Source organism: Heloderma suspectum, chromosome 8, assembly GCF_057233095.1.
Source record: "Heloderma suspectum isolate Gila_16-S chromosome 8, 16-S_ref, whole genome shotgun sequence".
Classification (NCBI taxonomy): domain Eukaryota; kingdom Metazoa; phylum Chordata; class Lepidosauria; order Squamata; family Helodermatidae; genus Heloderma; species Heloderma suspectum.
Window position 1 is genome coordinate 40,365,709 of NC_139465.1, and position 25,356 is coordinate 40,391,064.

At 41.2% G+C, this 25,356-nt stretch overlaps 1 protein-coding gene across 9 annotated transcripts in view; it reads right to left on the reverse strand.

Annotated features, from left to right (window-relative positions):
• Positions 1–25,356, reverse strand: part of CBFB (core-binding factor subunit beta) — a 56,888-nt gene that overhangs the window by 18,452 nt on the left and 13,080 nt on the right. For all 9 annotated transcript variants that reach the window (XR_014784612.1, XR_014784613.1, XR_014784615.1 and 6 more), the window contains exon 4: positions 3,287–3,403. Coding sequence is in view for 6 of the 9 variants with exons in the window: in XM_084812078.1 (XP_084668204.1) it covers positions 3,287–3,403 (117 nt within the window). In the remaining 3 variants the exon portion in view is untranslated. The remainder of the gene's footprint in view (positions 1–3,286; positions 3,404–25,356) is intronic.

A 25,356-nucleotide genomic window follows, 5' to 3' on the forward strand; every position in this document is an offset into this window, starting at 1 on the left:
CTTGTAAATGTGAAATTAGCAAACAAAGTATTCTAAAAGAACAACATATAACCTGACTCCTCTTAAGGTGCAATCCTATGCATATTTAGACAGAAAAACGTTCTATAACTCCCAGCGTTCCACAGCCAGCCATGCTGGCTGTGGAATGCTGGGAGTTGCAGGACGTTTTTCTGTCTAAACATGCATGGGATTGTGCTTTGAATCACTATATATACATTTAAACTTTCCCCAACCTGGTGCCCTCAAGATGTTTTGGACTGCAACTCCGATCAGTCCCAGCCAACATGGACAACGGGCAGGGATGATGGGAGTTGTACTCTGAAACATCTGGAGGTCATGCAGTTGAGGAAGGCAGAATTAAAAGACAGTTTTGTAAGATTAGTTGTTATATAATGTGGGCATGATCCAGTTCCTCTGTGGCAACCACATGTGGATTCTCATAAGCCTGACTTCCCCTCCTCGATGTGCAGGCAGACACCACACCAAACTATTATGGGGAACGGGAGATAACTTACACTCTGAGTGTGTGTGTGTGGGAGGCTCTATTGAGCCATATCACACCTTCTTGCTCTATAGATATCAGTGTATATTAGTTATCCTCTACTGTCAATATATTGCTTAGCTAAGGGCCATTAGAAACTATTACAAACTACATGTCACCATAATTTGCTTCAAAAATGAAATACAATAATATACAAAACAAGGTGGAAAAGGAACAAGTCTGGAAATACTGTACGAAGTTATATAATATTTTCAAATAAACTGTAAACTTTCTCAAGTAGGCATCTTGGTTTGTCTTCACAAAGATGAACTCCTACACTGCATTAAACAGACAAGTAACCGCGGTGTTTTTTATTTCCCAGAAGAGAAATGCTTTACATAATTTGAAAAGACTTCTAATACATCACTTTCTGAAAGTTTATAGTGGAGTGGTTCCTCAGGTTTCCCAGATGACTGGCCTATATTGAGGAACAATGTTTAACAGTATGTGATAAAAATGCAATTCTATTGCATTCTTTCTAGGCAGAATGACAGCCTTTCTTCATTCAATATTTTTTACTTTTATACTAATCAAAATGCGTAAACAACAATTGTCAAAGCTCACACCTACAACATTTAGTCTGATGGTATCCCTTTAATAGTAAGGCTTTCCTAAGATTCACAGTTAAAACCCTCCAACCTGCTCCAAGAATCCAGCTACATTTTAAATTGCAGGGGTACTAAGCACATTAAAATTAAAATTTAAAGTAAGATGTCTGTAGTGCAAGAATGTCAAATTGCCTTTTTTGCCTAGGGCACTTCCTGTACCCTGAAGCTATTTTGTGAAATGATGTGAAAGAGTGCCCCCTGTGGCCTTGCTTAGTTTAATATAAACATCTGTCAATCAATAAATGTCAGCTACATCCCCAGCAAAGTGCACCAAAGGGCAATGTGCAAATTTGCCATTAAGTTTGGCTTTCAAGTAGATCAGGCTCTCCTTGACAATTCTTATGTTGGTACAAAACACAATTACTTCCCAATATGCAAAAATGGGGGTGGGCGGGGAGGGAGTGCTCATTTCTTTCAAAGGAAAAGACCCAATCCGGTGATAGCAGGATGTTCACTAAAAGGCCACTAAGTAATAAAAACCATGTTACCGTTTACATTAGAGAATAATCCATAATTTCAGTTATCGGCCACTTTATTGGTTTAAGTAAACAATACGTTTTGAATAACAGGAGTATTCTGAACCAAGTGAATCCAACTCCAACAATTCGTATATGCTTAAACTGGTTAAATACTGGCTGTCACCTGTGAGCCTTGCTCCTAGCCATTGTTGGAGCATCTGCCATTACATGGGGTGAAAAGTGGGTAAGGAGAGGTGCATAGGCAGGAATGTCAGGCTAGTAGTGTGGGTGAAAGCTAGGAAGCCATAGAAAAGTGAACGAAGCAAATACATCTAAGAAAGAGGGTTGGAGTAGAAGTCAGATTCAAGTAAAGTGGGCAGAAGGAGGCACCAAGGAAAAACCTTATACAAGTTGAATGCTAAGAAGAGACTGATCTGGTTCGCATGTTAACAGCCAATTATGGGTTGTTTAATAGTTCACTAGTGCTTTCAATGCACAACCCAGGAATGCCCTGTTCCTGGGCTGTTATGACATCCAAACCTGGAACTCTGGTTTGTTTAGGGACAATTGTCAAAGAATGGTGTTTAGTTTTCACTGATAACAAATTTTCAGTTACCAAAAGACAAATGCAAACCATTTTTGTGTTTGTCTTATGGTAACTGATAATAATTTGGGGCCGCGGTGGCTTAGTGGTTAAGACGCTGAACTGCAGACTGGAAGGTTGGCAGGACAGCAGTTCGAGACCTGAGCGCTACATGATGGAGTGAGCTCCCATCTTCAGTCCCAGCTCCTGCCAACCTAGCAGTTCGAAAGCAAGAAATTGCAAGTAGATAAATAGGTACCGCTTCGGCGGCAAAGGTAACAGCGTTCCGTGCACCTCGGTGTTCAGTCATGCCGGCCACATGACTACGGAAGCGTCTTCGGACAGCGCTGGCTCTTCGGCTTAGAAATGGAGATGAGCACCACCCTCTAGAGTCGGACATGACTGGCTGGGGACACCATTACCTTTTTACCTTAACTGATAATTTACCAGTGAAAACTAAAAACCTTTCTTTGACAATTGTCCCTAAACAATCCAGAGTTTCAGGTTTGGATGTCATGGTAACAGCCCAGGAACATTCCAGTGAAATGCATCAAAACCCCTCAGTACCCCACGTTCATGTGAGCCCCCTGCTGCCCAAACAAGTACAAGCAAGTTTCCACTAGCCCTCTCTTGACCTATGGGGTAAGCAGTAGAATGACAAAGGAACAAGAAAACAAAAATGGGTATTTTAAATTATGGATATTTTAAATAAGAGCAAGGAATACCGATGTCAAAAGCTCAAGAGGAAAACATTACAGAAGCTAAGAACGAAGGCAGACTCCCTAAAAAGGAGAAACTGAAAGCACACACAAACAGGACAGAAGTCTTCCCAATCACCACCGTCTTCCTTTCTTTTAACTAAGGAAGACAGAGGACAGCAGGAAGATCTGTCCCTTAGATCAAAAGGCAGGTCCAAAGATGCTGATCACATGTGATTGAAGTTGCTATACCTAAATCCTTAAGAGTGGTCCTATACTTGTGTTTTCAGTTTCTCTCTCTATGACACTCCCAAGGTATAAAGATGTATGCACCAAAATAACACATTTTAGTGCATGAAAGCACTGATATTTAAGAAGTTTGAAACTGTTTTCCTTACCTGTGCCCGATCTTCATCAAATTCTAGGCAACCCATGCCATCCAGTCTTTGGAGATCTATCCAGCCTTTCCAAATAACACAAACACCATTAAGAATCATGGGCGCTTTTAAGAAGACCTGAAATATGAGAAGACACATACTCATAATGCAGACTGTATGTATACAAGTGAATCAATACAGAGATTTAATGTATTACACCATTACTATCTTTCCCTATATGTGCAGCTGTGATTTTGTTAGCCATCTTGAGAATGCCGCAACTGAAATGTAAGATATAAAATCCAATAAACAGAACAGTCAGTTCCCAGCATTTTATCCCTTTGTCACACTCAGAGCCAAAACAAGCCCCACACCCACCAAAAGGCTAGTGCAGCCTTCCCCAACCAGGAGCTCTACCACATGTTTTGGACTGCAACTCCCATCAGCCCCAGTCAGCATGGCCAAAGGCCAGCAATGCTGGGAGTAGTAGTCCAAAGCACCTAGAGGGCACCAGGTTGGGGAAGGCTAAGCTATTGGATACAAGGCAGCTTCAAGCACCTGAAACTAGTATGCTTCTGGCAAGGCCAGACCACCAAGTCCTAGGTTCTCATGTCCTTTTCTGCTATTCTCCTGTCACTCTTGCTCTTCCCTTGTACCAATTCCTTTGCCAACTGTTACCACCTCCAGTGACATATGAAAAGTCCAACCGAGATGACAATGGCTGGCTTGCTATGGAACTTGCTTTTGGGCAGGGCCATCCTGGGCAAGACTGTGCCTAAAGCAGCCTCTTAAGAGGAAGCTGTCTAGCTCAGCCTTCCCCACCCTGGTGCAGTTTTGGACTGTAACTCCCAGCATTCCTGACCACTAGCCATGCTGGCTGGGGCTGATGAGAGTTGAAGTCCAAAACATCTGGACAGCACCAGGTTGGGGAGGGCTGGTCGTACCTCTAGACCTTTTCACACATACTTCAGCACAGTTGCTAATTCAGTGGCAACAAAAGAGGTATAAGAAGAAATTGACAAATAAGAGGGAAGAGCGGAACATAATAAAATTGACCAGATTATGAGGAGGGGGAGAAGAAAGAGGAGCAAAGGAAAAGTATGGTAACTGAGGAGGAGGAACAAAAGAGGCAAAAGTGGGGAAGGAGGTCTTCTTTCAACCATCCTGCTCTAACCATTATAATGCAGTCCTTTCAGCATTGCATACTGTTTCATGAAGGCTAATTTAAGCCAATCATTTGTACGCGCAAATTATTTTGAATATATTTCTCAACTATGTACAATGAAGTTGGCTTCAAATCCTAGATTAGTGTTAAACATGATTAAAATTATTATTATTATTATTATTATTATTATTAAATTTATTAATCGCCCATCTGGCTGGTCACCCAGCCACTCTGGGCGATGTACAACATACAATAAAACAGTTTAAAACAATAAAATTCTACAATAAAAACATTTTCTAAAATACCCTAACCCACCCCAAATGCCTGCCTGAACAACCACGTTTTTAATGCACGACAGAAGCTCATTAAAGAGGGGGCATGACGGAGTTCCCTAGGGAGGGAGTTCCACAGAGTGGGGGCCACCACAGAAATAAAATGTGAGCAGATATAACAATGAATCATAATTAAGGGTAGCAAAGGGAGAGTGGGGGAATTTGCATGCTAGAGGGGAACAACTGCTGGGAGCAGGGGAGAAAAAGAGACTATGCAGCCCAGTTGTCCATTGCATTAACAATGGTCATATCCTTTAATGTTTCTTAAGTAGGTATTCCCATTGTCACTATATGCAAATATTATTTAACCTGACATAGTATTCCTACTCTGAAATGCCAACAAGAAACAGAGATCAAAACATGTTATCCTGCATAATGATACATGGAACTCTTTAATTTTTCATACTGGTATTCTACATGTGGAGCTACCATCAAAACAGCAACTCTAAGTCAGGTTCAAATATGAGAAATGTGGTAGCACTAAAACTTGACACTCAAAAGCCAACAAGTTTTTGATTTTATGGTTCGTACTTCTTGCAAATATTATGCAACTGTATGTGCTCTGTACATACAGGTGTTCATGTAATTTTGCCCACTGCATTTAACGTAAAAGAATTCTTACTAGTAAACATGAATCATGAAATAAAGCAACTGCTTGTTAGGGAAGTATACCAGAAAGTTCTTTGGACATTAAATTCATCCAAAGTGTTCAGATCATGACTATTCAAGAGGTTGTAATGAGGTTTTGGCACAATAAAAGATGTTCCCAGAAACAGCTTGTTAAAGCTGGCTCCAAACAGCTGAGAAACAGTCAAGGTGACACGGCTAAGCTACCCTAAGCTTCATCTGGGAGAAGGAAAAACAACTTAACATATTTGGCTTGTTTTAATCAGACTAGAGTCCATCTAGTCCAGCACTCTGGCAAGATCCTAAAAACCATGAAACGTACATTTTGTGAGCCCATCAGGGATTAGGTTTGTTTCTCCTCAGCATTCCCAAACATGCTTTTGAATCTAAGGGGACTTTTAGAACTGGTTGCTTATAAAGCATTGGGACCAGCTGGTCTAATAAAAAATAGTCAAGAATTCCACTGGCTCCTTGTGAGAACCAAAGCCGTCCTTTGGATGCCAGGCTCTGTTTCAAAGAGTGGTCAGCCAGATGCCACTCTAAGCTCTCACAACAGGACAGGAAGGCAGCAGCCATCCCCTGCTTTTCCCCAGCACCTGGTATTTAGAAGTATACTATCTCTACACATGTAGATTCTCAAAAACTTCTCAAACACTAATGTCTACACTTTGCATTTTTATCAGGCTGAATCAAAGGGAGAGAAACTAGATATTGCCTCCAGAACCTTATTTTGCAACCTCCACCCTTTAAAGAGAACCAAAGGAAGGAGAAATGGCAGTATTTATTTTATACCACTGAAAGCTTAGAGTGGGAAGCTCATTTCTCTTTTCTCAGAATTCTCCAAGACCAGCAAGACAACATTCAGAAATTATCTTCTCTAATTCCTGTATAAGTCTTATGGAAGGGCTGGGCAACTTCCAGGGGTTCACAGACCAATTCCCATCCTTCGGAACCCACAAGGGACCATACTTCCCCCGTGCTTTGTTTTAAAAAGAAACATTTTTGCTGCTGCATCGCAAAATTTTAGTGGCAAATTTGGCAGCACAGGAATGGTAGGGGATGTAAAAAAAGCCAAGGGCGCTACATGTTGCCTATCTTATGTAGGGGTGTCCGTGCAAGCAAATCTCAAGTTTACTGAAGTTCTCCCATTCCACCATGAAGCACATTCTGTCACATGTCTGTATCAGATTGCGATCTTTGTCCTTTCCTTTCTGCATGAAAATCTATGAATATTTTTTCAAATGTATGCATCAACTGTGCATATCTTTGAAATGTATACATTCTTCTCCCATTGATTAAAATGCATTTATGTGCATTTTCAAATGCACACATGCTGACGAACTCATTTTGTTCGGTCTGTTAATTTCATTGCAAACTTGGGAACGTAAGGACTTCAACTGCAGATTGTGTCTGAGTCAATGTTTGGTCCAGAAACAGCGAACAGGGTAAATCCTGATAAAAATGAACTGAAACAAATTTTTGACACACCCCTAGTCTTATGGGATTCATCACTGTGATGGCAATATCACTGTCAATAATTCTGATATTATTGTGAACCACTCAGAATCATTATGGTCAACAGTAGCATACAAATACTGTGAAAGAAAATGTTTGCTGGTATGATTTGCCAGGATCAAATCCAACCCTCCAAGAAGATAGTGTTAACTATCTTCTCTCCGAGAAGATAGTGTTAACAGATAGCTGGTGTTAACATTCAAAGCCCTTAACTGCTTGGGGCCAGGTTACCTGAAGGATCGCCTCCTCCCATATGTGCCTGCCCGGACCTTAAGATCATCGTCAGCGGCCCTTCTCCGTGAGCCCCTGCCAAAGGAAGTGAGGCGGGTGGCTACTAGGAGGAGGGCTTTTTCTGTTGTGGCACCCCGGCTCTGGAATGAGCTCCCTAGTGAGGTTCGCCTGGCGCCTACATTGTATTCCTTTCGGCGCCAGGTGAAGACCTTTTTATTTTCCCAAGCATTTTAGCATTCTAAATTTTTATCTTTGCTGTTTTAAATCTGTATTTTAAACTCCTGCACTGCTGCTAGGTTTTATTGTGGTTGTATTGTTATATTGTGGTTTTAATGTTCTGTATATTTTAAATTGTTTTATTGTGTGTTGTTTGGATTTAATTTTTGTGAACCGCCCAGAGAGCTTCGGCTATTGGGTGGTATAGAAATGAAATGAATGAATAAATAAATAAATAAATATAGATGCATTTCCGAAACCTGCTATTCAAAATATAGCAGACTTGGAGTGCTACAGCTACTCTCTCACAGCATATAACTGCAATGTTTGCGCACTGGGGTTACATTCAAATACGGGTTTATACATATTGAGCCCAACATAAATAGGCCTGATTTGTGTGATTGTTACCACTCAAAATCTGGAGGTAGCAATCAGGTCATCCTATGGGCCAGGAGACAAGCAGCATGAACCTGATCCTGCACTACATGTGGTCTCAGATGCACACCTGCATAGGGGTATGAAGTACATACATTAATGTATGTATGAAGTACATACATGCATAGGGGTATGAAGTACATACATGCATTAATGGGGAGGTCTAACAATTAAGTACAAGTATAGCAAGTATACGGCATCATCTGAGACTCTCCTTTGACTCATTCATGCCTTTGAAACCAGGGAAGTGTCACAACTCTTACTAAGGGGTTTGAAATGAGATCTTGGTGTACTATACTGATTATAGCTTATTTGTTTGGGGTTGGATTTAAGTCCCTGTTTTGTGCTGTATTGTTTTCCAACAGTTGTGAAGAACAGCTTAGAGAATGAGTTGTGATTGCTTTTGAAACCGATGCTGCCAGTAGGAGGATAAGGGTTTGCCAAGTTAAGGATTCAGTACTGCTGTTCCATTCTAAGAATACCTCTCTCCATAGGGAAGTTATTAAAAAGAAAAGGATGCTATGACTTAAGAACTTTTACACTTAGTGTCAGCAAGGTTTTGGGGTGGGGGGAGAGGAAGAGGAAACCATGCTTCCTTTACTTATTTTTCTTGAGCCATCATTTTTGGTAGAAAGGCGGGGCACAAATCAAATAAATAATACATCATTCTACTGGTTGTTGTAAACCAGGCCTTCACTTTAAGGCCTGTGAGCCAACAACCCCACCACGGCATCCCAAATAATTACCTGCAGACCATTCCCACCTCTTTATGGGAACATCAGCAACCTGCACAGGCTCATCAACAGTGGGGGAAAAGAAAACAGGAGAATTGCAGTATTGTGCATTGCTTGTCCCTCTTCATAGATGAAGAGGCACATGGTAGAGGTACACATTTTTTAATAGCCTGTTGTAGTTGGCCAAGTGGCATGGGTCGCTGATTGCACCAACATGTCAATTGCTGGAGAGTGAAAGCTGTGTGTGCTCTTTCTCCTAAACTCAGCAAAGAAGAGGAGGAGAGACAGGAGAAGACAGAGCAAAGAGAATGATGATAAAAAAAGGGGGGGGGAGAAGAGACGTCTGTGTTGGGAAACAAGAGGGGGCAACAAGCAGAGGTAGAATCATAGAATTGTAGGGTTGGAAGGGGCCTACAATACCATCGAGTCCAACCTCCTGCTCAATGCAGGAATCTAAATCAAAGCATCCCTGACAGATGGCTGTCCAGCTTCATTTTGAATGCCTCCAGTGTGGGAGAGCCCACTACCTCCCTAGGTAATTGGTTCCATTGTCGTGTTGGTCTAACAGTCAGGAAGTTTTTCCTGATGTTCAGCTGGAATCTGGCTTCCTGTAACTTGAGCCCATTATTCCGTGTCCTGCACTCTGGGATGATCGAGAAGAGATCCTGGCCTTCCTCTCTGTGACAACCTTTCAAGTACTTGAAGCGTGCTATCATATCTCCCCTCAGTCTTCTCAAGGCTAAACATGCCCAGTTCCTTCAGTCTGTCCTCAGATTACCCATCTGCACCTCCTGCAGGTAAAAGCCTGCAGAGGTGCAGATGGGTAATGAGGAAGAAAGCACAAAACAGAGAGGGTTCAAGAGAGTGTGCACCATAGAATGCAAGCAAAGGGGGTTAGCAGAAAATGATTTTTAAAAGGAACACACAAACACAAAACTTTTAAGAAAAATGATTTCCTGCAATTAAATGTAGCAGTATGGCTGTCTTCAATTAATAAAATGTAAAACTGGACCTTAGAGACTGAATTATACACTTCTGTTGTAGAGCGTATGTTCATTCTAATTTAGACAGAGCCCAATTGACCCATTTACTGAATTTAGGGCTGGCAAGATTTTGGTGCTCACAACATCAATAAAATAATAAGGCTAACTACAGATAATAAGCACAGCTGAAAATGCAGAGCAATAGTAAAACTAAACTTCAGTTGCCACAGCCCAAAGGACAAGCGCTAGCAACGAAGTGGCTAGATAGGCCTCTAAAGCTACCGAATCATCATCATAAAGTCTATAGCCGATTTAGCTTTTGCGCAGCCCCCACAATAAAAAATAAATGAAGATGTTTGTCTTGCCTACAATTTTAAATATCTTACATATTTTAATTTGTTTTAAATCCTATTTTACAAACTCGTGTTTTGTTTTATGTGCTGATTTTTACATACATTTTCTTGTACTTCTATGTCTGAAAGACAAATATTTTCTGATTAAACCTGATAATATTGTTACAGTTCTAAACATATTGCAGAATGGGCCTTTGAATCATGCAGCAAATCTTGCTTACCCTGCTTGGCTCCAACCGCAACTGAAATGGCTCCTAGTACAGTAAATTTCTTACCAGTTGTAGCAAGCACTTCCAACACCTGTGGCCCTTTGCTCTGGCATTTTTCTTAATCAAAACTTCCCTTTAAATTATATTAGTGCTATTTCCTCTGTCAGGGAAAGATATGGAGGGCCACATTTTGGTACAAACTGCCTGCTGAAGTCGTTTGACCACATTTCCTTTTTTTAAGATAAAAATGGTTTCCTCTCTATTTCTAAGCCTATTTTTGGTTTATAGCTGTCATATCATCCACCAAGAGAATTTAACGTTTTAAAAGTAAACTAGCTATCAAATAAAATTACCTGAACAGACATCCAAGTCACTGTATGCCACTTCACAACAGTTACTGCTAAAATAAAGTAGCACCATTTTGGTGCCTCATGAAAATTAGTGGAGGGAGCAATCCTATGGCCGCAAGATAGCAGCTAGAAGGCCATAGGATATGCTGTTTTCCGGGAACCAACCATGGAGCCTGCGCTCCGAGGTTGGTTCCCAGAAAACTGACCTCCTCCCATGTCTGCGCTGCCTCTGAGGCAGCGCAGAGAAACCCCATCCTCTGTGCTCAGAAGAGGACTGCAGAGTGGCTGCAAAGGGGTGGGGCTGGGGGCGTTCCGGGGCGGGGAGAGTGGATCTGCCTGTATGACACATCCTATGTGTCATGCAGCAGCCTCCTCTCCTGCTCGGCCCTCCTGTGGCTAGACAGCTGGAAACTGCTGTCTAGGAGAAAAAGCAGGGCAGGAGAGGTGCAGAGGGAACGATCCCCCCCCGTGCTTCTCCTGCCTTGCTTTGGATAGGCGGTCGCCTCCGAGTTCAGAGGTGGCCGTCTATCTAGATAGGATTGCGCCCTAAGAAAAGCATTTTGTTAGCACTAGCACATTTCAGGTTCAGTCAGCTTTAGAAATATTACGTACGAAACATGAAATGAAAAACATGAAATATGACTTTTTTCAGTACAAAAGGGAGAAAACAAATGTCAAATACAAACTTCACTGAACTAAATTCACATACTGAACACAAGAGCCAAAACATACTTCTGAGGCTGGAAACTACTATTGGCAATCACCAGGGCTATGTTCAGAAAACCATTTTCCTACTTGGTATGGGGGGGGGGGGCAGGGGACATGTCTTGGGGCCTGTACATGCCTTTACCCCATACTCTACCGTACTCAACCTAGGTAGAAAGTATGAACTTGTGCAATATCAGGTTCATTTATACATAATGTAAGAGGGCACAGAATTTACTTCAGGGAGATCTTGAATACAGATGAGCCCAGGTACCATGCTAGTTCATATGTTATTTCCTCCGCAGGGTTAGGAGGGGAGAGTTTGGGGAAAGAACACATACAAGGTAGAGGCTTGCTCCCTTCTCCTGCCAGGTAAAGTGGTTTTGCCTCTACAGGGCCTAGGATGGGCTACAAGTACCAGGTTGTCTTTGGAATGTTATGATTTAGAGATCCAATTCCTGGTAGAACAGTTGACTCATTTCTTAATACTCATATCTGTGAATCCTAAGCTACTTTAACTCTGAAGAGATTAAGAGGGAAAGATAATTATTTCACTGAACTTGTTTTTCTCTCAAGTCCAAACAGATTTTTATGTATTACATATAAAGAGAGCAATCCTACGTGCCCTACACGTCTTGGGGAGATAGGATTTTTCAGTTTCCCAGGTCCTAGCTCGTAGACAGCACTATGAGCTTGTAGCTGGGAAACTGTGCTCCCCACCCCGCTAGCTCGTGCGGAGAGAACCACACAACCTCCATGCTTGTAACAAGGAGCACAGAGGGGAGAAAACGGGGCGTACCTAGGGGCAGAGATAGGAGGAGACCACAGAAGCAGTTTTGGACAGCCTCCTATGTGGTCTCCAGCCTTGTTCCTGCCCCCTCCCCAAAGCTGTACTTAGATGCGCAAAAATGTGCATCCAAGGCGAAGTGCAGGGTGGCTGCAGCATGGAGGGAATCCTCTCCTCCATGCTGCTTCCGCCCTGCATTGGATAGGCAGTCAGAGGCGCCCGTCTATCTCTATAGGATTGTGCCCTAAGAGAATTTAAATTCTATATTTCCCTTTTGTCTATCGAGTGGTGGATAGATGGTGACTTACCAAAATTTCTTAAATGAAACAGGGACATTTCTTGGTGCATTTTGCAATTAAGGTTTCAAGGTCTTGCAATACTCAGCCCCCCAACACTGATTTCTTGGATGCCTATTTATTAACAAGCAGCAGCTTGAAACAGATAGAAGATTCATTTCAAGCCAGGTCAGCAATCTGGAACTATGGAGCCATAGTTTACAAGTCTATTCTAGCCCCTGCCCATTTAAGATGACCTGTTATAAATTACACAGACTTTAGCTCTATTAAGGATTCAGTTCTTTTAACAATATTTGGTCATGCAAATTAAATCTACATTGATGTCCTTAATTTATGTTGAAACAAAGCTAGTATATTCCATTCCCTTAATCATACCCCCAAATACTTTACAGACTGCATATTTATCTTATTCAAATCCCACTGAGCACATACTCTACAATGCATTAACCAACTGCATTTTATAGTGTCTCCAAAAGAACATACACAAGATCTACTTTCATATTTTAACATCTTAATCTAGCACTTTAATCTATTACTTGTAAGCTGCTTTGATTATTTCCCATAGAAAGGTAGGATGGAAACATGTGAAATGAATATGACAGCACTACACTTCATCCCAATTTCTTAAAAGTTAACACAGAAGCTTTTGTTTCTAAGACAACTGAATAATTTCTACCTCAACAAACTGCATGTAGTTCACCAGTCACCACCCATCATTTTGTGAGTCAGCACATGAACAGTCACCACAGGGAAACAGAATGGCAAGAACATACCACAGCAGTGGAATTTGTTTTCAATCATATTCCCAGCAAACATGCCTATCATGCATTCTTGTAGAAGACACTCAGGTGTGAGTCATTGCCCAAGACTCATCATATACAACTTTCTCTATTCGTAAGTACACAGTGGAACGCTTGTCTCCTTGTTAAGTACAGCAATTAAGTTTGAGTGTTGATCCCACCTGCCCCTGAATCATACCAGTCACTAAATGCTAACTCTTATTTCCAATGACGTAGTTTTACTAAACTAAAATACCCCTCTTTTTTTTCTAAACATCACCCACAGCACTGAACAGTCTAGAATAGTTTAAGAGTGGCTTATTACTAACCAATATTAGTCAGGAGTACTTGGTATAGTCAGACATACTAATGGCTGGCTATTCTGACCTCTTTTGAGGAAATCCTTTCAAAGCACCGTCAAGAACTGATGGTGCTGTCATTCTCCTCTTCCTCTATTCCAACTTCAAATATTCCAAGGCAGAGCTTGGCCATCAGTTATTTCAAACAAAGCAACTGCCATTACTACTTTCAGAAGTATGTATATATTTATACTTACGTATAAGTATATACATAGCCTACCAGCCTTGCTTCTAAAGCTTCCCTACTTACTAGGTGATTCACTTTCAATGTTTATAAGTAAGCAATTAATTAATATAAAGTATCTTCAATGGTTAGGTCGTGCACAAGCGACAATAAATAAGGCCCTGCTCACAGGCTTATAATCTAATAAATGTATAGGTCTCTCAAGAAGTTCAACATGCTACACTTTGGGAGGGCAAATTCATTGGTATATTTATCTACAGCAGAGAAGAGAAACTGATCTCCTTGCTTAAGGGCGCAATCCTATGGCCGCTACACAGAGGCTAGAAGGCCACAGGATTGGTCAGTTCCTGGAGAACCACCTCCCCACCCCTTCCCCCGCCACCTTGTAGGCAGTGCAGATCGTCTCTGCGCTCGTAAGAGCAGCGCGGAGTGGGGCGAGAGGGGGCATTCATAAGTGCCGGTACAACACTTTCTGTGTGTCATCTGGCCTCCCCACCCCACGGTCCAATGTCCTGAAGCTAGACAGATTAAATCGGCCATCTAGCCGTGAATGCAGGGTGGCTGGATCGTGGAGGAGATAATCCCCTCTGTGTTCCTCCTGTTGTACATTGGATAAGTGGTTGCCTCTGAGGTCGGAGGCAGCTGACTATCTCCATAGGATTGTTCCCTAATTCTTTAGGTACATCAATAGTGACACAACTACTGAAATGGTAGCTTCAGTATATAGAACATTTCACTTTCCAACCATGTGGGAGAGGGAAGAAACTTGACTAAAATAAGAGCATTTAGCAAATGGATGTTTTGAATTTCATTGGTTTTAATACACTGATGAAGGTTTGAGCCATTAGCCTTTGGGGCAACAGTCCACTCTCTCAGGAAGCAAGCAAACAATTAATCTGAACATAGTAGCATGTAAGGGATTCACATTTATATTATGGACAGTTGCATCAGAATTTCATTACAGAACAGGTGAGGAAATGAATTTAACACCCAGATTTCAAAAGATTATTTCCGTTCTGAATTTTCTTGCCAGAAGCTACTAAATCAAGATTTCTTTTTAAAAGGTTGTTAGAACAAATCCTTACTAATTATCAGCCTGATTCTCTACAATAGCAGAACACAGATGTTAATACATCAGCATAGATATAAGGAAATATCCTCTTATTCCAGTGCTAGGAGCCTTTCCTTCTCTAGGGCCAAGGAAACCCTCTTAGTAGTACAGGAGTACTTCATGAATGGATTTTGTGGGACAGGGAGAGATCAGGGATGGAAGCAGCTCTTCGTTTGGCATAATGTTCTGCTAGCAACAAGGGTGAAGGACATTAGATGGAGTTTTAGAAGTATGAAGCTGAGCTCTTCCCTAATTACCTGACATAACGTAAGAACAGTGGTGATGGATCAGAGCAAAGGCCTATCTAGTCCAGCATTGTTCCCGTAGCAGCCAACCAGATGCTTCTGGCAAGCCCACAAGCAAGACATGAGCACAATAGCACCTTTCCACTTGTGTTCTCCAGCAGCTAGTATTCAGAGGCACACCGCCTCTGATACTGGAAGGCACATGGCCATCATGACTAGTACCCATTGATAGTCAAATTCATGGAAATTAAGACTAACCTCTTTTAAAAAGCCATCTAAGTTGGTGGCCATCACTACATCTTGTGGTAGTGAATTCCATTGTTTAACTTATGAGCTATGTGAAATAATACTTCCTGTGTCTGTCCCAAGTCTCCCATCATTTGCTGGGTTTGACTATTATGAGGGGGGAAACTTTTCCCTATTCACTTTCTCCACACCAAGCAAACTTTTATACATCTCTATCATGTCCCCCATTACTCGCTTTTCCCAGCTAAAAAGCCCTAAACATGATAACCTTTATTCATAAGAGTTGCTCCAGATCATTTTGGTTGCCCTTGTCTGCACCAGTGTTGTGCTGTAATCCCTATTTATATCATAGCAGCTGCAGCTAGGAGGAGAAATGGATTCCCAGAAATAAGAAATAACTGGGAAGAATCACAAAATATGGTATTACAATGTGGATAGAGAAAAACCTAGCAGCAGAATGTTGGACATGTATTTAAAAGACTTACAATATGCCACCCTTCAGTTTAAAACCTCCCAGGGTGGCTCACATAAAATAATAAAAGAAATACAATATAATAAAACCCAGCATTAAAATCCATAAAAAAGCAGCACAGCATGTAGGACAAGTAAAAACCAGCAGAATCAATACAAACAATTATATAGCTATAGGTTGGGACAAATAAAAAGACTTTCACCTGGTGCCAGAAAGACATCAGATTTAGTACAGGCAGCCGACCCTGAAGACAGCATTCCACAGATGGGGCATGACAATCAATACTTAGGCTGTGAGACTTAGTTGAAAACACTGCTAAGCTGTGATGTCCACTGGGTGATCTTGGGTAAATCATTCTCCCCCTAAACTACTTAACATGACTGTTTAGGGTGAATGCCACCCTAAGAGCTTTGAAGGCAGGATTTTTATTCTAGTGTTCTATAGGTTGGAAAGTGTTTCTAGTTCTTTGCATACGGAAGTTTGTATATAATTATATAAACAGCCCTTCCTCTCCATTTCTCTGCCCCTCCTTTATATCTTGTATTGCCAAGGGAGAATGGTCCCCAGACATTTTGAGCATTTCCACAGCAACTTGACTTCAAAGGTTTTTATTCAGCCTGGAAAGGTGAATTAGCACAAGACTGGACACAAAGGCCTAAAAAGCAACACTAGCATGGGAACTCGAGTGTATAAACACTCAACCTCTCCACCCGCTTCCAGTCTCATAACACACCTTGAATTGGCTGCATAAAGCTCTGAAAACGAAAGGGCACTGTACAAGAAAGTACGATACACACTATAGAAAAACCATTCACCTACAATTCCATTTTTCTTAACCAAGCCAAAGATAGCTGTCTTTCTTTTGTTTGTGTCTGGGAAACACCCTCCTAGGACCTCCCCATTGTTTTGTAAGGGCTTCCAACACCTCAACCTATAACTGCTCTGATATACCAGAGTGCTCCCCTTTTCTTGGAACCTGCATCATCCCATGTCCCCTTACTCTGAAGTTCCCTTCCTTCTTGCAGTTCTCTCTGGAGTCTTGTGTCCCCCCAACTCCCCACAATATCCTTTATCCTTCTTTCATTGATTCCTTCTGCAGGGTTCTGACAGAGAATAAACATGGATGGTAACAATTATTCCCCTTGTCCTATTACATTCATTCTCTTCCTCTTTTCATTTTCCTATTTTTTCAGCGTTTTTAAACCACAACAACCTCCTTTCTCTCATCACCTTTCTTTCTTTGATACTGAAGGTTCACTGTGCAAAAGCACAATCTTTTCTCCTCAACCCCTTCTTGTGCTTTCTCTCTATTTCCCTGGGGAAAGTATTTCTAATTCTCACATTTCTCAAAATTTCCTGCTCTTCTTTCCCACCTCGTCTGCCAAAAGACATGCATACTTGCATGCTCTTTGGTTTTAATCCAAATGTTGCTGGTCTAATCTAAATGCAATGCATCTATTTCGCCTATCTTTGTAATAAACCAAGTACCTTTATACTCTGGCTCATGGCCTCTTAGTTGTATTTCCAAAGAGGGGAATAAGCTTCTGTCATACTGCACTGTGACTCTAAGTAAAAGATCCCAACACATATATGCGTAGCGGTATACGTGCATAGAAAAGGGGCACATGGTAACTGCTGTGTCCACTGACTCCACCCCCTTCACGTTCACTCTCAGCTTTTAACCCTTCCCTGTCTTCTTCATTGTCCCATGGCTATGTCTACCACAGCCCTGTTTTCCCTGTCTTGGGTTTTCATTCCACATCTTGCTCTGCCTCTGAACTCCACTTCTGCCTGGCTCTCATGGCTCACAGACGCATGAGCTTTGATGGCTGCACTGGCTAACTGGATATGCATCTCACTCAAACTGCACTACATGCAAAGAGAAAAGCCAGATACTGAAAATATAGTAATTCTTGGTGGCATTATGAAAAATTCAACAACACAGAGCTACAAGTAGAGGACAAGATCCCCTATTGTGGCCTACTGCTATTACAACAACTAAAGATATTGCCATGGATTGCAATTATCTAGTTTGGAATATGAATTTGTCCCAACTGTGATGTCCAGCTTATATAAATCAAATGCCAGGCATCCAGCTCAGAAAAACTAGGTTGGGGGGAGATCACCCAAAATAGTCTCAAAGCAAAGAAACCACATGTTCAAAAAGAGAAAGGAAGCCCCTTCTCTCAAAAGAAGGCAAGAACCACACTGAGGCCAACCTCCCCGCCCCAACAAAATCTGCTACAAAGCTCAGTTGAGCAAAAGGTAAAGCTCAATAAGGAAGGGAAGAACAAACGTGAGTTTTTCTAACAAGATGCAGTTCCTTTTCTTTTAATCCCCTGACATTCCTCAATTTTTCTGCTTTTTAATTGGCCTTTTTCCTAGTTGCCAACTGGAAACTTTAGTCCTGCATCAGTGAACTACATGTTCAGGGAGCAGAAACCTGCAGGGACATTTTCTCATTATTTTACACTGCTGATGTTACCCTAGGCCTTATCAGGAAACATGGGAACACTCCAGACTCATGAAGCTGCTAGCTGCAAGGAGTAACAAACATTATAACCTTTTCTCATACTGGTCTATTGTTCTTCAGCTTGACCACTGTTTTGTCAGCATGACTGCCTACATATCAGACTCCAGGCAGCAAAACCACAAGACATAGTGATAGCCACCAATTTGGATGGCTTTAAAAGGGGGGTTGACAAATTCCTGGAGAAGGCTATCAATGAGTACTAGTCCTGATGGCTCTAGTACCTCCAGTATCAGAGGCAGTATGCCTATGTACACTAGTTGCTGGAGAACATGGGTGGGAGGGTGCTGTTGCATTCATGTCCTGCTTTGTGGGTTTCCTGTGGGCAGCTGGTTGGCCACTGTGTTAACAGAATGCTGGACCCTTGGTCTGATCCAGCATGGCTCTTCTTATGGTCTTATGTTTTCTGCCCTCAAGAAAAAACAGGCCTGCTTGTGAACCAAAGTTTACGCCCTTCCCTTCCCTTTTTAAATAAGCCCTCTGTTCCCAACACTTGAACCCAAAAAGAGACCTGTGTAACAATGAGAACAAGAAAAATCTTAGAAAAATCTCTTGAGAAATTTCAGCTCAGTTCTGTGTTAACCTGTTACTTTTGATGAACTGTTTGTCAACTGCTGTGACCACACTTTTTATATCAATTCAGAGCTTTTATATCAATTTTCCTGATCATTTCTGCTAAACATTTCATATGGTTGCTGTTCCTGCTATTGTCCGTGGTGTGTGTATTTTGGTGGTAATGGTGGTGGTGGGGGGGAAATAGCACTTATATTTCTAAGAATGCAATCCCTTCCATGTTTAAACAGAAAAAAGTCCTACAACTCCCAGCATTCCCCAGCACTGCTGGCTAGGAAATGTTGGGAGTTGTAGGACCTTTTCTGTCTAAACATGTATAGGAGCGTGCCTTAAGTGGCTTTCAGACATGACTAGTGCTGTGAACTATAATTCTCAGTGGGCAACAATATGCATACACACAGCACCATTAGCATAGATGGGCCAACATATGAGATGGGACAGATCTTGCTGAAAAAGATTTTTTCTTAGGAATGTTTATAATTACTGAGCAGACTCCAAATCAAGATAAGGAGAGTCCATCCGTCACTAATTATAGGCAATTAACTAAGTTTTTTAAAAAAGGAAATGTTTTTCATCCTGTGCCAAAATGAGTTCAAGATGATCAGTAGCACAGTTGAGTTCTAGGAGACTAAGGCTTAGTCACTAAGAGCACAATCCTATGCATGTTTAGACAGAAAAAAGTCATACAACTCCCAACATTCCCCAACCAACTGGGAGTTATAGAACTTTTTTCTGTCTAAACATGCATAGGATTGTGCCCTAAGCCAATTCATGTAAGATCTAAACATTAGATACAACTGAGGGAAGGTCAGGTGTAAATCCTATCAATTCTTATTTAACTGACACTCTGGGTTGGGTCCAAGTCTATTAACCGAGCCTTTAAAGTAGGGGTCTTTTTTGGAAAGCCTCTCTCTAAACATTAGGTTGATATTGGTGCAATTGACAGAGTGCAGAGTATTTTTGCCAGTATTTATTTTAAGAAGTATTTATTCTCCTTAAAAATGTGCCTCCTGATAGAAGATCGTAGGTGAGATAATTTTTTTCTATTAAACTTTTTACTGTGATTTTAATAAAACAAAACAAAAATCAAACATGAAGGGCACACACAGAGGAGTCCTTGGTAGTTTAACATTTTGGGAATTTTTTCTCTGATGCTTTCTAGAGCTCCAGCCTGAGCATATTTAAGACACCTCTGTGTGGTCAGCTGGTGACTGAGGTTAAGCAACAGAAGAGGTATGATTAATACTGACTTTCAGATCGAGGCATTTTGTTATACATGATTGGAGATGATAGCAGAGATGATGAGGAGGGTTTTGGGACACTTACCATTGTTTTATGTAGATACATAACATATTTGAAAGTTTTAAGCTATTGGGTGAGACATGCTGCAGAGTGCAAGAACAAACAAAAAACAAAACAAAAAACAAAAAAGGAGCCAGTGTGGTGTAGTGGCTAGAGTGCTGGACTGGGAGTCGGGAGATCTGGGTTCTGGTCCCCACTCAGCCATGGAAGCTCACTGGGTGACTTTGGCCAGTCACAGCCTCTCAGCCCAACCTACTTCACAGGGTTGTGGTTGTGAGGATAAAATGGAGAGGAGGATTATGTACACCGCCTTGGGTTCCTTAAGGAGGAAAAAAGATGGGATATAAATGTAACAAATAAAAACCCAAATAGCTACGTAGATGTCTTTGTTAAATTATCTCTATCAGCAGAACAAAAGCAATTCCAGTACCCCAATATCATGATCTACTATCACAACTTGCCACATACTTGTAAATACTTGTTTGGTGTGTGTGTGTGTGGGCGGGGGGCGCACACAAGACTGACAGAGGTAGGCAGAGGTACTGAAGGGGTTGTAGTGGTTTGTTAGTCACTGCAATAGATATTTCAGTACAGTCACTAGCAAGGAAATGCAATTAATTTTTGAGTTTTTAAGAACAGTGTAACATAGAATTATAATTAAAACCTATTAAAAGGCCCTCCTTTAATCTATAAATAAATGGAATAGCGTAACCCAGTGAGGTGGGGAGGGGGAATGAATGAATAAAACTCTACAGATGAATTGCAATGTTTTCCCTTAAGCGCTTATTCATGGCAAGACCACCATGATTGCCAACTGGCATTCTGCCATACATCTGGACAACAAACCACACAGGAATAGCCAATGTTCTACACAGCTCTGGAATAACGTCACTCAAGAGATGACATTTTGATTGCTATGAATAGAAGATTTAGAAGAATAGAAGATTTTTTTCTACACTGAAAAGACAGCAGAGGGGTTCCTAGAGGACAGAACTACTGTTAGAGCATCTTGTCTCAAAACAGTAAAAATTCTGAAGTAAAATGATCTTAAAAAGAGTTAACAAGAATGTGTTAGAATAGGGTGAGGAAGCTCCCCCCCCCCCCATAAGGGCTACAGTCCCTCAGGGGCTGCATGCCAGCACCAGGCAAGATCACCCTTTTTCTCTTTGACACCCACCTTCTCTCTCCCACTCTCTTTCTCCATGTCCAACAGGCTGCCGGGGGGACGGGGGACAGGCGGGGGGACAGATGGCTCTTGCCAGAGGTCTGAGCTGATCACATGTGGAGAGATTTCCCAGGCCCCCTCCTTCCATTGCTCCATCTGTTTTGTTTTTTTCTCCTGTTCTTTAGCCCTTCTATCCTGTTTTCTTCCTCTGGGCTTCCCCACCCTCATGAAATTAGGCCAAGGGCTGCACGCTGCCCTTGGGCCAAAGGTCGCCTACCCATTTTAAAAGATGTTTCTTCAAAGACAAATCATTTCACCACCAAACCCTAACTGTCTCCCAGTGGCAGTATCTATTCTTCAACTAGCCTATCAAGACAAATGTGGATTTAAACATATATGCAAGTGAATTTGCCAAGAGTAATGTCAAACACTATTTGCTTCCCTGGATTTTCCAGAGCTCATTGTCTGCCAAAGACAGTTGTGGATTTACAGCTTGCTCTCTCGCATGCCAAACAGCAATCATATATAAATAGGCTAGTTCTTGTTCTTGAAGGGTTAATATTTAAGTTACATGGGAAAAAAATAGAAGCAAGGATAGGGGAAACATAGCCCAGCTATGTGCCTTTAAAATGAATGATGCAGTGTTGGCAGCATCTCCTTCTCCCCAAATCAGACTTTGACTGCATTTTTAAAATGGTCGAATTGCTGGGGGTATTTCTACCTCTGGTGAAGTATGAATAAGTCTAGATCCAACCAAAGTCATTTATATGTATGTATTTAGATGCAGGAGGCAATCTGAAAAGAGACTGAAAGACACGGTGAAAAGACACAAGGATGTTCTGCGGCCATATTCCTGTAGGTGTCCTAGCAGGCTTCTGTTACCTGTCTCCCAGCAGTCATTTCCCCCTAGGTATCGACAATCTCCTACAGTAATCTAATAGCTGGCCTTGATAAGATATTTTGGTACCTGCATATTTCATGAGATCATGGTGGAACTGTCCAGGATCACATTATACTGGGCACAAAGCTTAATGCCACCATTACCCAAAAAGGATAGCATAATTTATCACTTATATTCACCCTTCCAAGGCAGCTTGCCTGCATTTTCTCTCAGATTAAAGTGATTGGCCTAACAAAGATGTGTTATTTTGACTTGCTCCTACTCAGATGTTCTAGAGCTAACTCACATTGTACTTTGAGCAGCTTTTATCAACTCATGTGAATTATTTAACATGAAAGCCACAAGCTCATGGTTTACAGACATGGCAACTTTTGCAATCTGCAGTACGTTTTATGTTTTGGACCACACTATCACAAAGGTTGCTATAGCTCGTTGGTTGCTACATTACACATTGTGCAAGTATATCAACTAATCAGTTAGCTGGCAAAACATTAAAGTATAAAGTGTTCTAAGAATCCATTAATCTTAGCTCACTTAAACCATGACTGTACACCCAAAACTCTCATCTATTTCTTATCAATATGAAATCATCAATATTATGTCAGTCACATCCACACTGTAACTTGTATAACCTTCATGTTCAGAACTTTAGACATCCCTAATTGTCACCAAATTTTTAATGCAGTAGCTCAGCCACTACAATTCTACATGGGGTAACTGAGTATTGAGACAGTACGGACCTGATGCTTTTGCTATGCTATTCGTTATGACCAACTGCTTTGATTAATTGTGCATCTGTGTTTGCAAACTACATTTCTCATCAGTAAGCTTTTTTTCTGTGCACAGTTTAGAATTGAATTTAAATTAAAACAATTTGTATGTGGTAAGAGACTAACTATTCTAGAGTTTAGTGCTTTTAATACAGTGCTTTTGCAGATGCAAACTCTTCCATTCAATGGGCTATGATTAAGTCTGCAAAAAACTGATATCACTGTCTGTTCAAGAATTCTATGCATAACTGTACCACCACCTTATCCAAAGTTGCTGGTATGCAGGACATTTGACTCAACTGACTGATAAGGTTATGTCTACTAGAAATCATATTTATGCCTGCTAGAAACCATAGACATTAATAAGCAGGAATATCAAAATGCTCCCTCTTCCCTCCAAGGGCCAAAACACTGTCCCCCTAGTGTCTCACCACTCTTTCAAGGAAGTTTGAAATAGCACCTTAATCAACAGCATGGTAAATTGTAATGAACCCTGCTTTATTTTTTAGCCTCCCCTCCCCAAAGCACACACTCCTGTACAGATTTAAGAATCCAAAAACAAGTAACAGGTCATTGTTATGGTGTTCTGACTGTTTCAGCATCTTTAGGAGAAACGCAACGACTTGACAAGAGTAGCAATTAACGATTATAGCTACTGCTGCAATTTGGATCTCTTCCCTCTATGTTGTCTGATATTTACTTTGCACAGAGCAAGAAAACAGAGCAATTTAAATCAAATACATGATGAAAATGAGAAGAAACTTGGAAAGCTGTGAAAGAGCTGGCAAACTTTTGCTAAATGATTATACTTCTATGTCTCAACATTGGCAAATCAAAAGGTTTTTGTTTTCAAAAATAAGACATAAATGGCACACTGAGCTGGTCACACTTCAAAAAGCTTTTCTTTCATGAACTAAACAGTATTCATCACCAACAAATTTAGGGACCATACTACTTGCAAAAATCCAATCCAAATAGAACATACAAAACAAAAATGAAGGCAGGAACTGGCACTGAAAAAGAAGTAGGAAGAATTTATAAAGACAAATGACTGTTAAAGTAAGTTTTGAAGGTAAAGAAAGAACAGGTTGACAGACATAGGCTGTTAAACCGGGTTAAAGACCATGAAGAGTCTACAGGACAACTTGAAACAACTAGAAACTGCTTCACACATAACGCTAAACCAGCACTATGTGTATGAGCTGCAACAAGCCCAATGAAAACCTGTGGATCACTTAGTACTTTGTTTTCCTTCTACACAGCCAGAAGGGCTTTTGTAGCTGTTAGTTTCAGTTTCACAGAATCCCAGCATAGTGTTATGTATGAATCATGGGTTGTGAAGCTGGCTTGTTAAATTTACCAGAGTTTGATTTCATCCACAATCTCTGGTTCATACATAACACTAAGCTGGGATTCTGGCTTAAGCCATCAAATAAAAACACATTCAAAGCAACCTTAAAAACCTTAACGATTTTAAAAGCCAAGTTAAAAAGATTGCTATGCACTTCCCATTCTGATGTTTCGCATCCAATATTAGAAGCAGTCATACTGTTCATCATGCTCCAATGTTCCAGCAGTTTAAACTTATGGATGTTTCTAGCATTAATTTTAAATACATGTGTAGCCTTTCTACATTACGTTTTCATTAAAACTTAAGGCAAGAACTTTAAAGATGATGAGAGCGGCCCTTTGCGTGTCATAGGAAATTCAAGCTTTAAGAAAGGAGAAGATCGGCAAGTAATGCAATACTTCCCTAAAAGTCTCCCTCCCCTTCTTATGTCACAGTCTAACTATACCAGCCAGAATCTTCTTGATTATCCCATTAACTTTATACATTCGTGGGGAAGGACCGGTGGAGAAAGAGATGAGATGATACAGAAACATGTAAAAGAATAAGGAAATAGGAACAGAACTGCCTTACCACCATCATCAGCTAACTGAACATAAAGCAGGAGTTAGTCTCCAAGCAAGTGGTTACATCTCACTACCCTTCTAAAGGAGTTATCACTTATCTCCTTGCATAATTCCAACTACATCTAGCCACATGTGTCAGTTTTAGTACTTCAGGATATGTAAGCCAGAAAATGCAGTATCTATTCACATTCAAATGCCATGTCTGCATGGCTTGCACAATCAGTAGTACAGAAGTGTCACAGGAAATAGAAGTACCTTTCCTCCCAGGACTGTCCTGTGCTCATTTTTGGAAGCCTGCTGTGGAAACTAAATAGCATGTGTCAGCCCAAAATTAGCAATGTGGACAGGCAGGAGACTTTCTTGGACTAGAGTATTCTAGATTTGGAAATTGCAGCCTTTTGGGCCACTTTTGGCGGTGTCCCATAATTAAGTTCATTTCACTGGAAAGCAAAGGAATGCACTAGGGCAGACTTCCCCAACCTGATGCCCTCCAGATGTTTTGGATTACAGCTCCCAGTCTGCCTGACCATTGGTCAAGATGGGTGGTGTTGATGGGAGTTGAAATCCAAAATATATGGACACCAACAGGTTGGGGAAGGCTG